This window comes from Phodopus roborovskii, unplaced genomic scaffold (genome assembly GCF_943737965.1).
Source record: "Phodopus roborovskii unplaced genomic scaffold, PHOROB, whole genome shotgun sequence".
Lineage (NCBI taxonomy): Eukaryota > Metazoa > Chordata > Mammalia > Rodentia > Cricetidae > Phodopus > Phodopus roborovskii.
Window position 1 is genome coordinate 2754917 of NW_026126618.1, and position 12960 is coordinate 2767876.

Below are 12960 nucleotides of genomic sequence, written 5' to 3' on the forward strand. Positions count from 1 at the left end.
CCCCACCGCCCCGAAGTCATCAGCACGCTCCCATCTGTGTCTTTGTGTCGCCCACTATAAGGCGCTAACTCTGTGTCCCTGGCCAGTCTCAGGAGGGGCTGTAGCTGCTGGGTCAGGAGCACGGGTACAACCTGAAGCCTAGTAACCGGCATCTCAAGTGGGAGGTGGAGAGAGGTAGGCACGGGAAGCGATCCTGTAACCTGTAGGATGGACTCTTTCTCCATGCAAGCCATTTAAGAGTTAACTAAAAGGACATGCGCGGTCAAAGTGATCTACGCTATGAAAATTCACTAAGAGAAACTAAGTCTGTGACTGTGGTTTTGTTTCCCTCTATATTCTCGGAACAAGTAAAAGGTTTCACTTCACAAATAAATTCTTGAAGTCGGCGGACAACAGCATTTACTTACCAAACTGAAACATTAATTTTTATAAAACTGCAAACCAAACAGTTTTTAAATGATGTTCATAATATTTTTCAATGCTCGACAGTAAAAGTCTTGACTTCATTTCCTCTTTCTCATTAACAGACCCGTTAACAAGTAACATTATCATAAAGAATTAATAAATACCAAGTGTATTCACTTGAGGTATGAGAGGTAACTAAACTATTAAATGCCATAAAACAGGTTCAGTGTCCATGAGCTAGATTAGCATCGTCACCAGCCTGCTTTATAAAAAGAGCATCAGTATTTCCACAGCCTCCCCTCACACACAAGTCAGTAGCCATTCATACCTTTGCATTCTTTTATAATACTGTGGGCTTCCACTGGCAAATCCTCTTTCTTCATGTTAACAAAAAGTGATAAGATTTCCAGTCCTTTCTCTTTCCCTAGACCACTCTCCACAGAGACAACATACTTAGGACCTGAAGCAAAAGTGTAACACAAAGTAAGCAATTTGTCGTGTCGCACATGTACATGTGCTGAACGAAACAATGCCTTCTGACTTAATGTCTTTACTATAGCATTAATGTGAATTTAAAAAGCCTTACCCATTACTGAGTCTGTAACACTCTTATCTCTGGTTGTGAGAAGAATATGACACTGGTTGTCAAAAGCTTTTAACACCCAAGGATCCCAAACATCATCCAAGATCAACAGAGACCTAAGGGGGGGGGGGGGATGAAATAAGAGCCAGTTGGTGGTGGCAGTGCACACCTTTAGTCTCAGCACTCGGGGAGGCAGAGGCAGATGAATCTCTATGAGTTCAAAGTCAGCCTGATCTACAGAGTGAGTTCCAGGGCAGCCAAAGCTACACACAGAAACCCTGTCTCAAAAAAAAAAAAACAAAAAGGAAGGAAGAAAGGAGGGAGGGAGGGAAGAAAGGAGGGAAGGAGGGAGAGAGGGAGGGGGGAGGGAGGGAGGAGGAAATCATGCCACGCAATGGTGGTGCATGCCTTTGATCTCAGCACCAGAAGGCAGAGACAGGGGGATGTCTGAGTTTGAGGCCAGCCTGGTCTACAGAGCAAGTCCAGGACAACCAGGGCTACAGAAAGACCCTGCCTCAAAAATTAAAACAAAACAAACAGATCACTAATAACTTTATTATACACTTCCTTTAAAAAGAAGTTCTAAGACAAGTGTAAGATGGCAGACTAGAAGTTTCTTTCCTGTGTCTCCATGAACAAGAAGGGTCAGGGTAGCAAAGGAGAACCTACAGTCCCAAGACAAAAGAAAGGGAAAGCATGGGAAAATGTGGAAGTCTGAAGAACAGTGCTTCCCACAGGACTCCACGCATCTGCACGCTTAGTCCCCAACTGAACTGTTTACAAGGGTTAGGAGGCGTGGCCGTTTGGTGAAGGGGTGTCACTAGGAGCGGACTTTGAGGTTTCAAAAGCCCATCCAGGGCAAGTGTCTTGTTCTCTGACCATGACCAGGATGTAAAGCTCTCAGCTACTCCTCCGGTACCATGTCTGTCTGCTTCCTGCCATGATGATAATGGACTGACCCTCTGAAACTGGAAGTTTCAGTCTCTTTTATAAGAGCTGCGTTGGTTATGATGTCATGACATTCCTTCACAGCAGTAGAATAGTAACTAAGAAGCCAAGGCAAGCAACACTACAAAAATAAGTAAATAAAAGTATATATACACATACATACACAAAATAAATGTAACTAAAAAGAAAAAGGCTAAAAGAAGTGGCTACTCCTGTTTTGGGGAAAAAAATAAATAAAATTTAAAAAAGTGGCTACTCATTTTTTTTTAAGATTTATTTATTTATTATGTATACAATGTTCTGTCTGCATGTGTCCCTGCACACCAGAAGAGGGTACCACATCTCCATTATAGATGGTTATGAGTCACCATGTGGGTGCTGGGAATTGAACTCAGGTCCTCTGGAAGAGCAGCCAGTGCTTTTAACTTCTGAGCCATCTCTCCAGCCCAAAAAAGTGGCTACTCTTACAGAGGCTAACAAAAGTTTGGAATTCCAGTTCCAGGGGATCCAATGCCCAGTTCTAGCTTCCACAGGCACCAAGCACAGATATGTCGTACATACATATATACAGGCAAGACACTAATACACATAAAACAATAAAAAAAAACAGTTTCTTTTTAACTGACAGAAAAACAGGTTAACACAAAGGGAAAAAAGGTAAACAGTCCACACAGCTTCCTAGGCAGGAGAGGAAACAAAGCACAAGGTGAGTCAGAGAGTCCTCTGGACAAAGTGTGGAAATCCCAGACTCAAGAGAAGCCCAGTTTTCCCAAGCCGGAAAACCGGTGTAGGAATCTGGTGTAACAGCAACACCTCCTACATGGCAGGCTAGCGCTGAAGAAACTAATCCTATCACCCCCTCATAACTCTGAGTGCTTACTTACAGCCAGGAGGGACTGAGATACTCTGGGGCCTGGGAAACAAAAGCCAGCACGCTGAAGATGCCCCGTCACAGGGTCTGGGTGTTGTCTGGGAGAAGGCCATAGAAGGTAGTTATGAAGAGGGAGAGGGTCAGACACGAACCCCACGGGAGTCTAAGCAGTGGGGAGCTCTGACTATGGAGAAGTTGTGGTCAGTGGCTCGACCATCTATGGAAAGGGAGGAGCCCCGGGCCTGTGGGTTACTGAGGAGATTGAGAGTACCCAGACAGGAGTCACAGCCTGCCTAAGTACCCAGAGCTGCCTCTGTGACACCTGCGATCATCCACCTGCCTCCCGTGTACTGGGATTGAAGGCATGTACCACCATGCCCAGCTTCTAGTTACTCTCTGAAATCAGCTTTGTCTATTTATCTGTTTATTTAATCTACGTGCATTTTTTAACTTATCTATTTACTTATTAGTTACATGTATGTGTACATCACATGAACATGCCACAGCATGCACATACAAGTCAGAGGACACCTTGCAGGAGTCAGTTCTCCCTTCCACCATGTGAGCTCAAGCTCAGGCTGTCAAGCTGAGCGGCAAGCTGCCTTTCCCACTGGGCCAAAGCCCCGCCTGTGTTACATGTGTCTTTGTTTTGAGCCAGAGTCTCACTATGTAGTCTACACTATCCTCAAACTCCCATTCCTCCTCCTCTGCTCCTAACTGGCAGGGATTACAAGTGTGCCAGTTGTACAACTCCTGGACCTGGCTGAGCTATTCCAAAAGACTGAACTTTAAGCCCAGAAATTCTTCCTTCTGCTTGACCCACTTAGAAATTCTCAATAGTATTTTTAATCATTTTATTGTCGTCACTAGGTTCATCTCCTATCACATTAAATTTCTCATTCAGATAATGTGCTATTTTCTACGTTTCTTAACTGAGCTCCCTTAAAATCATTATTTTTGATTCACTTTCAGGAATTTATCAATTTACTTTTCTTCTAGGTCTGTTGCTAAAAAGCTGTTATATCTCTTAGGAGACATCATGTTACCATGCCCTTTCATGGTTTTTGTGGCCCTAAGTGATACTTGTGCTTCCCGTAGTTCAGCTGCCTCTACTGCTGTAATAGAAGACTTTCCTGGCAGTGCTGACCAGGTGGGCTATACTGACTCTGGCTCCATGTAACATGTGTGCAATTTCTTCAGCTATGATCAAACTCTGGACAAAATCTGTAGGTCTCTCTAGAACAAAGGTTACGAGGGTGTGGTCATTTGAACAATGATCCCCCTAGGCTCGTATGTTTGCATACTTGGTCCCAGTTGTGAACTATTTGTGAAGGATTAGGAGGTGTGGCCTTGGGCAGGTGATGGACCACTGGAAGCTACCTGTGAGGTTTCGATTTATATCCCAGTGCACCTCTGCCTTCTGTGTGTAGTTCACCAGGTGTGCCCTGGGCTGTTCCTGCTGCCACGTCTCTACTCTACCATCATGGACTCTAACCTTCTGAAACTGTAAGCTCACATAAACTTCCTTCTATAAACACTTCCTTCTATAAATAGCCTTGGTCATGGTGTTTACCGCTGCAACAGCAAAGTGACTAAGACAAGAGGTCTGTGTGGTCGCTCCACCAAGTGAGGTGAAGCAGGGGTGAACACTGGGGTCTGCTAAATACTAACCAGGCCAACAGACCACAAGCTGCAGACTCTGGGAGTCTCCCCCCACTGCCTCTGACCTCTTCAGGTGCATACATGGGTGCATATGCACACACATACACACATACATACATACATACACACACACACACACACACACACACATACATACATACACAGTTCTCAGATCAGTGGGATGACTCAGACCTGAGTTCAGTTCCCATAATCCATCATAGATATGAAAAAGCAACTCCCGAAAGCTGTCCTCTAACCTATACACAAGCTACACACACATGCAATACACACTCACAGACACACACACACACACACTATCCACACACAAAAAAATGAATTTTAAAATAAACCCATTTAGCTAGGGATACAGCACAGTAGTAGAACACTTGCCTAACATGGATAAAGCCTTGGGTTCAATCCCAACCACACAAAAATAAGAAATCCTTCCTTCTTTCCTTTTTCAGTCTTTAACTTAGTTACTTAGATTTTTTTTTTCTTGTTCTATGTTTATGCAGTAGAAACAACTTATCCAAACCAAGAAGTTTGTATTTTCTAACAAAAATTGTATTTCTCAAAACCCTACAATGGCTTATAGGAGGCAATACAATTAATAAGATGCAAAAATGAGCAATTTATACCAAGTGGTAGCCACTTTCTTTTTTAAAATTAGGAGTACAGCAGGAAAGCAATGGCTCTCAAGAAATGGCATGGTGTTTTCAGGATGTCAGTAAAGTATACACTAACCATATTTGATTGTCTGTACCTTGGGTGTTTGCGGAGCATCAGAACACGGAGACGGTCTTTAGCCTCCTCGATATTAAGTGGAAGCCTCTGAGAAAAACTCTCCTCTTGATCCAGCCGTGTGCAAAGATTCTGCAGTTTCATCAGAAGGCCAGACTTGTCTTGTTTTCCAACTGAAACCCAATGTACACCTCCTGGGAAACAACCTAATCGGGAAAAAGGAAGAAATGTAGATGTAAGGCTCTGAACACAGCCCCCTCTGAACTGCTTTACTGTCAATTACCAAATTCATGCCAATCTTCAATCTCCTATCTTTACCTTCTCTGGAGTCAAGCTACAAATTCTAATAGAGGTTTATTACTGAACTACAAACCTAAATCTAAAAGAAGGGAAAACTGTGGTTGGAATGTAAAATTAAATTTAAAAGAATAAATAAATAATTTTTTAAAGTACTATTTGGGGAAAACAAGAGGATAAGCAAAGGGACATAGAGACTAAGGACAAAGGCTGTGTGAGAACAGACACTATCAGGATATGTACGTATAAAACAGAGTGAAGCTCATTATTTTGAGCGGCAGGTAAGCATGATTGCCACACAAACCTGGCAACCAGAACTTGATCTCTGGAACCCACAGAAAGGTGGAAAGACAGGGTGGACTTCACAAATGTGTCTTCAGACTTCCACATATGGACTGTGGCACATGCGCACCCCCAAGCATACACACACACACACACACACACACACGTACACACACAGAAGGCATGCACACCCTCAAGCACACATGCACAGAAACAGAAAGACAGGCCACTAATAAATACTGGGCCATAACTTTAATCCCAGTACTCAGGAGGCAGAGGCAAGATCTCTAAACACAAGGTCAGCCTGGTCTACACAGTGAGACTCTGCCTCAAATAAATAACTCATTAAAAACAAGTTTTAGTCAGGCGGTGGTGGTGCGCACTTTTAATCCCAGCATTTGGGAGGCAGAGGCAGCCGGATCTCTGAGTTCGAGGGAAGCCTGGTCTATAGAGTGAGTTCTAGGACAGCCAGGACTACACAGAGAAACCATGTCTTTAAAAAAGACAAAGCTGAAAAGTCTGGCTTAATCAGTGCATATCTTAGGAGACAGATAAGAGATCCTACTCCTTTACTTGCAGAAACTTCCATAAGTTCTGGGCTATGATGAAACAGTAGGTCCTATAGCTGTTCTCTGTGAATGTATATTTGGAAACACACTAAAAATAGTTTTAAAATTTGCCCCAAGCAGTTAAGCAAGATTTAGAATTTAGGAGACTGGCAAATGAACAGTTTTTACATGTGCTAGCCAAACACTCTACCCACTGAACTAGTGCAGCCTTCTTATTATGTGTTTCTGAGACAGCATCCCAATCTATAGCCCAGGTCAGCCTCAACCGCCCAACCCTTTCCTCAGATCCTGAATACACCTCTACACTTAACTTAGTTTTACTTCTTTTTAAACAAAACAACAAAAAAAAAATCTACTTTTATAATACTTATGCAAATTTTTAATTCTAAAAGAATGTGCTTTCTACTTTATTTTTTAAAAACTATCCTATGATTAAAAAAAAAAAAAAAAAGTAAAGTATCTTAATGGAGCTGGTAAATTCCTTCATGTTTAAAACCACTTGCCTAGATTAAAGCAAGCCTTGTTATCCTAAACTTGCATTTGGGAATTATAAGTATATGCAAGAAAAAGATAAGTAGATGTCACTTACTTCAAAAAGTAGACAAATATAATAAGTGATTAACTAACCTACAAAAATCTACCACTAGAGTACAGCATCTAGTTAAATGATGAACTGTTATTTCTACATTTAGGAAGAATCTAAACGTCTGAACTATGGGCACAAGAGGGAGCAATTTAGCCTTGAATGAAGTTTGCACTTCTAACTCATTCAGAGAAATTTATTCAGAGGAGGAAAAAAGGTCCCATTCTATCTTCACATGGGGTTTTCCCTGGTAGCAATTAATAATCTAATAGCACCAAGGAAATCTTGGAAAGGACAGAAAGTAAGCAGGCAGCCTATGGGAAAAACTCCCGTGTTGAAAAGACAAGGCATAGGGCTGGCAAGATGGCTCAGTAAGTAAAACCAAACCTGACAATCTCAGTGCAACCCCTGAAATCTTCATAGTGGAAGGAGAGAAGTGATGGCCATGGCACACACATCTACACACGTGCAAATAGAACACACACACACACAGTGGCTAAGTTACACAATGTTTCCTGAGCTACTGACCCTCTATGTTTCCATTCACTTTTAATCCCTAAAATTGAAAGTTCATCATAATACAGAGCAACTTATATGAGGTATTCTTTACATATCCTTAAAAGAAAGTTTATCATGAAACTGAAAAGTTATTTCTTAACACTAAAAGAACTTAAGTCCATTGTATCTTGAAATATCTTTAGTGACCAATTCTGCAGTGGTTTACTTAGGGTTTTGTTTCGTTTTGTTTTAGACACTCTCATTGTACAGCCTTGGCTATTCAGGAACTCAGTATGTAGATCAGGCTGGCCTTGAACTCAGAGTATGGACCTCTACTTCTCAAAACAAAAAAACCTAAAAGCTAAGGACTGGGCATCCTGTCAAAACTGCCATCAATAGTGTTAAGAAAGGCTAAGAAGTTGGAAACTAGATCCTTGTACACAAAGACATTCCCTAGACTCTATCTTTCCAATCTCTTACAGGCCTATTAAACTGCCTGATGGCTGATTAAGACTTGTATTTCTACATGATCACGAAGTCAGAACTGTTATCTGGTTCCTACAAGTGTAAAACAAATAGAACTCACTAAAAAATGTAGGTACTATTGAGACACACCGGCATTTACAGCCAAACCTGGAGGCCTGAGTCTAGATCCCCAGAATCTACATGATGAAAAGAGAGAAGAGCCGAGTCTCACTAACTGTCCTCTGTCCTTCACACAAGGGAACACACACAGGCATATAATTCTTAGGAATTATAAAAGAATGGAGGAAGTCAAACACTGGGGTAGCTGTACATTTATTCCTGATGAGCATCACAAGAACCCTGCCGAACGTATCTGTAACCCTCTTCTGCCCAGAATGTCTCTTACTTCTCCTGTAACCATTCACTGCCCTTCCTTATTCCCTACTTTTCCACCCTTAGTCTGCCTAGCAAACTTTTATTCCTTCTCTAAAATTCAACTACATGCCATCTCATCCAGGAAACCCACTCTGTCCATCCTCTTCCTCTAGGAAGTGAGTGTTCCTTCCTTCTAACTTTCTACCCTGTATGTGTTAGGGCTCTCTGGAGGAACACAACTTAGAGAATGAAAATATGTATTTTTTCATTATACAATGGCTGTCTACCAACAGAAGGGCCAAGAATCCTGTAGCTGTTCCGTCTATGAGGTTGGATGTCTTAAGTGGCCTCCAGAACATGCTGGAATCCAGAAGAAGTAGGCTCCATTGCCAGTGAGGGAACGGGCTTGCCAGTGCGAGTGAGAACAAGCAGACACCCAGCACCCACGTAAATACCAGGTGCTCCAAGTGGCTCACTTATAATCCCGGCACTCAAGAGGCAGAGACAGGGTCCCCAGAGCCAGGTGGCTATTTACACCCACTTAACCAATGAGCTCTGGATTCAAGTTAGGGACCCTGCCTCAACATATAAAGTGGAGAATGATCAAAGAAAGCAACCAATGTCAATCTCTAGTTTCCACATCCATGTATACACTTGAATGGGGGAGGGGGTATGCATGGATTATGTATCTGCACATACAAGCATACATATATACATGCCACACAAATATAAACTCATGCTGGATAATTTTATGCCAACCTGACACAAGCTAAAGTCATCCAAGAGGAGGGAACCTCAATTAAGAAAACCCTCCATGAGATGGGGCTGTAGGCAAGTCTGCGGAGCATTTTCTTAATTAGTGATTGATGGGGAGGCCCCGCCCATTGTGGGTGGGGCCATCCCTGGACCGATGGTCCTGAGTTCTGTAAGAAAGCAGGCTGAGCAGCAACCCACGATGAGCAAGCCAGTAAGCAGCACCGCTCCATGGCCTCTGTATCAGCTCCTGCCTCCAGGATCCTGCCCTGTTTGAGTTCCTGGCTTCCTTCAATGGTGAACAGTAAGTGCAAGCCAAATAACCCCTTCCTCCCAAAGCTGCTTTTGGTCATGGTGTTTCATTACAGCAAAAGTAACCCTAACTAAGACAAAGCAGGAAAAGAAAAAGGGAAGAGAAATAATTATCGAACTGAAAGAAACAGGTGAGAGAGATCAGAGGTAGAGGTGTTTGCTGCCAAAGCTGAGGGCTCGAGTTTGATCCTGGGAACCCACAGGATGGAGGGAGAGAACCAATTCCCACACAGTGTATCCTCAGGCTTCCAAATACACGCTGGGGCACACACCCGTATGTTTTTGTACACACAAATAAATAACACAATTTCTACTTTTTTTTAATGAATGGAATTAACTGTTTAAATTAATACAGGCTACCAAATCCATGTGAAAAGCATTCACCAGGAGAGTCTGACAAAATGAGTTTCTAAGACATTCTTCCCCTATGAGCACTGCATGCCAGAATAAAAGGTGCTAAGTATATTCGTGCCTGTAAGGGCAGCCTGTCAGCCCCTTCTCAGCCCTACAAGCCCAAAGCCCTGCGATGTGTCATAACTAGCTTACTGCAGGGTTACTATCCTCTGACCCTCTGCGAGACAAGCACAGGAGACAAGCAAGCTGCACAAACCTAATGCCACACACCTGTGTTAGGCAGAATCATGGTCCCCAACAACGTCCACAAAAAGGTAAATATTTTACTGTACAGAGTAAAGGGGAGTTAGTAGGCCTGATAACTAAGGATTTGGGGTGAAGTTACCCTGGATTGTAGGACAAATCCAGTATGATCACAGGGCTTTCATAAAGCGGGGGGCAAGAAAAGTCAGAAAACAAAGTGTTCAGGCAGTGGTGGCGCACGCCTTTAATCCCAGCACTGGGGAGGCAGAGGCAGGCGGAGCTCTTCAGACGGCTAGCCTGTCTACAGAGCAAGTTCAAGGACAGCCAGGGCTACACAGAGAAAGGCTGTCTCAAAAGAAAAAAGAAATGTGAGGAAGAGGAACAAGAGATGGAACTCAGTGCTAGAATGTCTACCGAGCATGTGAGGGGCCCTGGATTTGATCACTAGCGCCTATGACTCACCCTCAAAACCACAAAAGGGAAACAGAGGACAAACGCAAATCACTATCAAAGAGATACAGGCAAAAAGATTTGATGCTCACTGTTGGTTCTGAGGATGAACTATGAGGTAAGGAAACATAGGCTCCCTCTTGGAGACAGAAAAATCAAGGATAGAAATTTTTCCAAGTGCTTCCAAATGGACTTCAGTCCTAACAGTTTGATTCCAACCTAGTTTAAAAACCAAGAACCTTAAGATAAGAAATATATATTATTAAAAGTCACTAAATTTGTGGTAGTTTATTATCAGCAACCAACAGGAAAGCCTAAAATCTTGAGAAAGTGTCACAGTATCAAACGTACCTTCTAAGAGGGAATGATCTCGAACAGCTTCCGCAGCTAATACAGACTTCCCACAGCCTGCCATTCCATATATGGTGACCCACCCTGCTTCACCATTCAGTTTCCAGAGCTTCTGCTGAATTGCATTCACCAGCTTCTTTCTAGTGACGAAAATAACTGGCCTCTGTGGTACTCCACCTTCACACAGCACAGTCCTAACTGAAATCCAAAACAGGTATGAATGAACAAAACTTCAAAGTGACTGCTTTTGAGTGACCCTCTTGTAAAACCCAGACAAACAAGGCTGACGCTTAGCCTCAAAATTTCCCGAGATAAATATTCAAAACAATGACTAGAATATGAACTTCACCCTTCCAATATCTCACAACACAAAGGACAAGAATAAACACATATCCTTCAAGGTCACTACACACAGTGGAAGTCTCCATCTATCCCTACTAGCCTCTTTTGTCTGTGTTGAATACTGGGAAGGACCAAGGTGTATATATAGTCCACTAGCTGAGTTTGCTTAGTTGTGCAAAGTCAAACTTGTGGGTTTGGTCCCAAGCACAAAAAGAAACAGGAAAGGGATGAGGGCAACAAATTGTTTCAACAGGCAAAGGCACTCGGCCAAGTCTGATGAACTGAGTTCAACTCCTGCAAGTTGTCCTCTGACATCTTCTCTTGCCCCATACCTCACACTATAAATAACAAAAAGTTAACACTGGAAAGAATGTAGAAGGAACAATGTTTCTGAAGTTCCTTTCAAAAATATAGACTTCTAGGCTAGAAAGATAGTTCGGTGGTTAAGAGCACTGGCTGCTCTTCTCAAGGACCTGGATTCCATCCCAGCATCCACATGGCAGCTCACAACTGTCTGTAACTCTAGTTCTAGGAGATCCAGTGCCCTCTTCTGGCCTCTGAGGACACCAGGCATGCACATGGTACACAGCATACATGCAGATAAATATGCAGGCACATAAGATGAAAGTGTAAAAAAAAAAAAAAAAAAAAAAAAGAATGTAAAATTCTAAAAATTCTTTTCCTGTCCTATAAACTCTATATAACACGCAAATAAAGAAAATAATTAAGGCCCTACAAATCTCTTAATGCTCTAAAATTTAGAATACATATGCTACTGCCTCAGCAGTAAGCAGCTGACTAAACAAGAAAAATGTATTAACATGAACACAAATAAATACTTAGATTTGAAATTAAAATGTTTCTGCACACGCAGAACTGAAATACACTTTCCAGCCGTTTCAAACTACAATCAAACCTGCAAGCAATATAGCCATGATGATGGCAAGGTGACACAAGGTATCAGGGATACAAACCAAATGACGTTATTCCGCCGTCTGTATCTTTGCCACTGGAAGAAGAAAGGACAGGAAGGCCACTATGAAGAAGGGCGGCAAGGTCTTTATATCCCTCATGTAGCAGAGCATTGTAGAATGAAATGTAGGTACAGTTATCTTTATTAAGTATCATCTTAATTAAAACAGCTGCTCGTTGATATTGAGTGGTCTGAAAAAAAAGAGAAACAGTAAGAATATAAATAAAACAGTAAGAATACGGCAGGGAATATGTCTGCAGCACAGATGAGTGGAGACTACTGCAAGTTCTGTGAGTACTGGGAATTTTAAAGAAGCGTAGAAGGCCAAAGGCTCTACCTGACTTCTCACTTTTTCCTCCTCGGCTACTGTTAAGACGTTGTCACTGATCATGTGATCCATGATGTAGGATGTTTTGATGTCCTTTTCCAGAGCTTCTCTATGTTGAAGCAAACAATTCCGGGCCTTTGCATCCATTGTCCTTCAGGTTTGTTTCTCTCTTCACTGTCAAACATGAGCTACAGGCAAAGTATCAACATATTTGTCATGACAAGGAATCAAGAAATGTGAAGAAAACAAGTTTTGGGGGGGTTTGTTTTGCTTTTTAAGACAGGATTTCTCTGTGTAGCCGCAGCTGTCCTAGAACTAGCTCTACAGACTAGACTGGCCTCAAACTCAGGGACCTCAGAGATCCACCTGCCTCTGCTTTTCAAGTGCTAGGATTAATGGTGTATGCCACCACCACCCAGCTTATTTTTAATTACGTTTATATTTAAAATGGGATACTACACAGCCATTTAAAATTAGATGGCACATATCTCTACGCAGTATATATACTGACGACAAGGAAAGCTGTTTCTGACCCTGCTGATTTAAAAAGGAACAGAACCCCAAATAACACAAAA

The 12960-nt window shown here is 42.3% G+C and overlaps 1 protein-coding gene across 1 annotated transcript in view; it reads right to left on the reverse strand.

The window, feature by feature from the left end:
* Window positions 1-12960, reverse strand: part of Apaf1 (apoptotic peptidase activating factor 1) — a 71254-nt gene that overhangs the window by 56716 nt on the left and 1578 nt on the right. The window contains exons 2-7 of the mRNA XM_051206269.1: window positions 12395-12573; window positions 12059-12248; window positions 10743-10940; window positions 5233-5416; window positions 992-1104; window positions 734-865 (exon numbers count right to left, since the gene is read on the reverse strand). Coding sequence (XP_051062226.1) covers window positions 734-865; window positions 992-1104; window positions 5233-5416; window positions 10743-10940; window positions 12059-12248; window positions 12395-12532 — 955 coding nt within the window. The 5' untranslated portion in view covers window positions 12533-12573. The remainder of the gene's footprint in view (window positions 1-733; window positions 866-991; window positions 1105-5232; window positions 5417-10742; window positions 10941-12058; window positions 12249-12394; window positions 12574-12960) is intronic.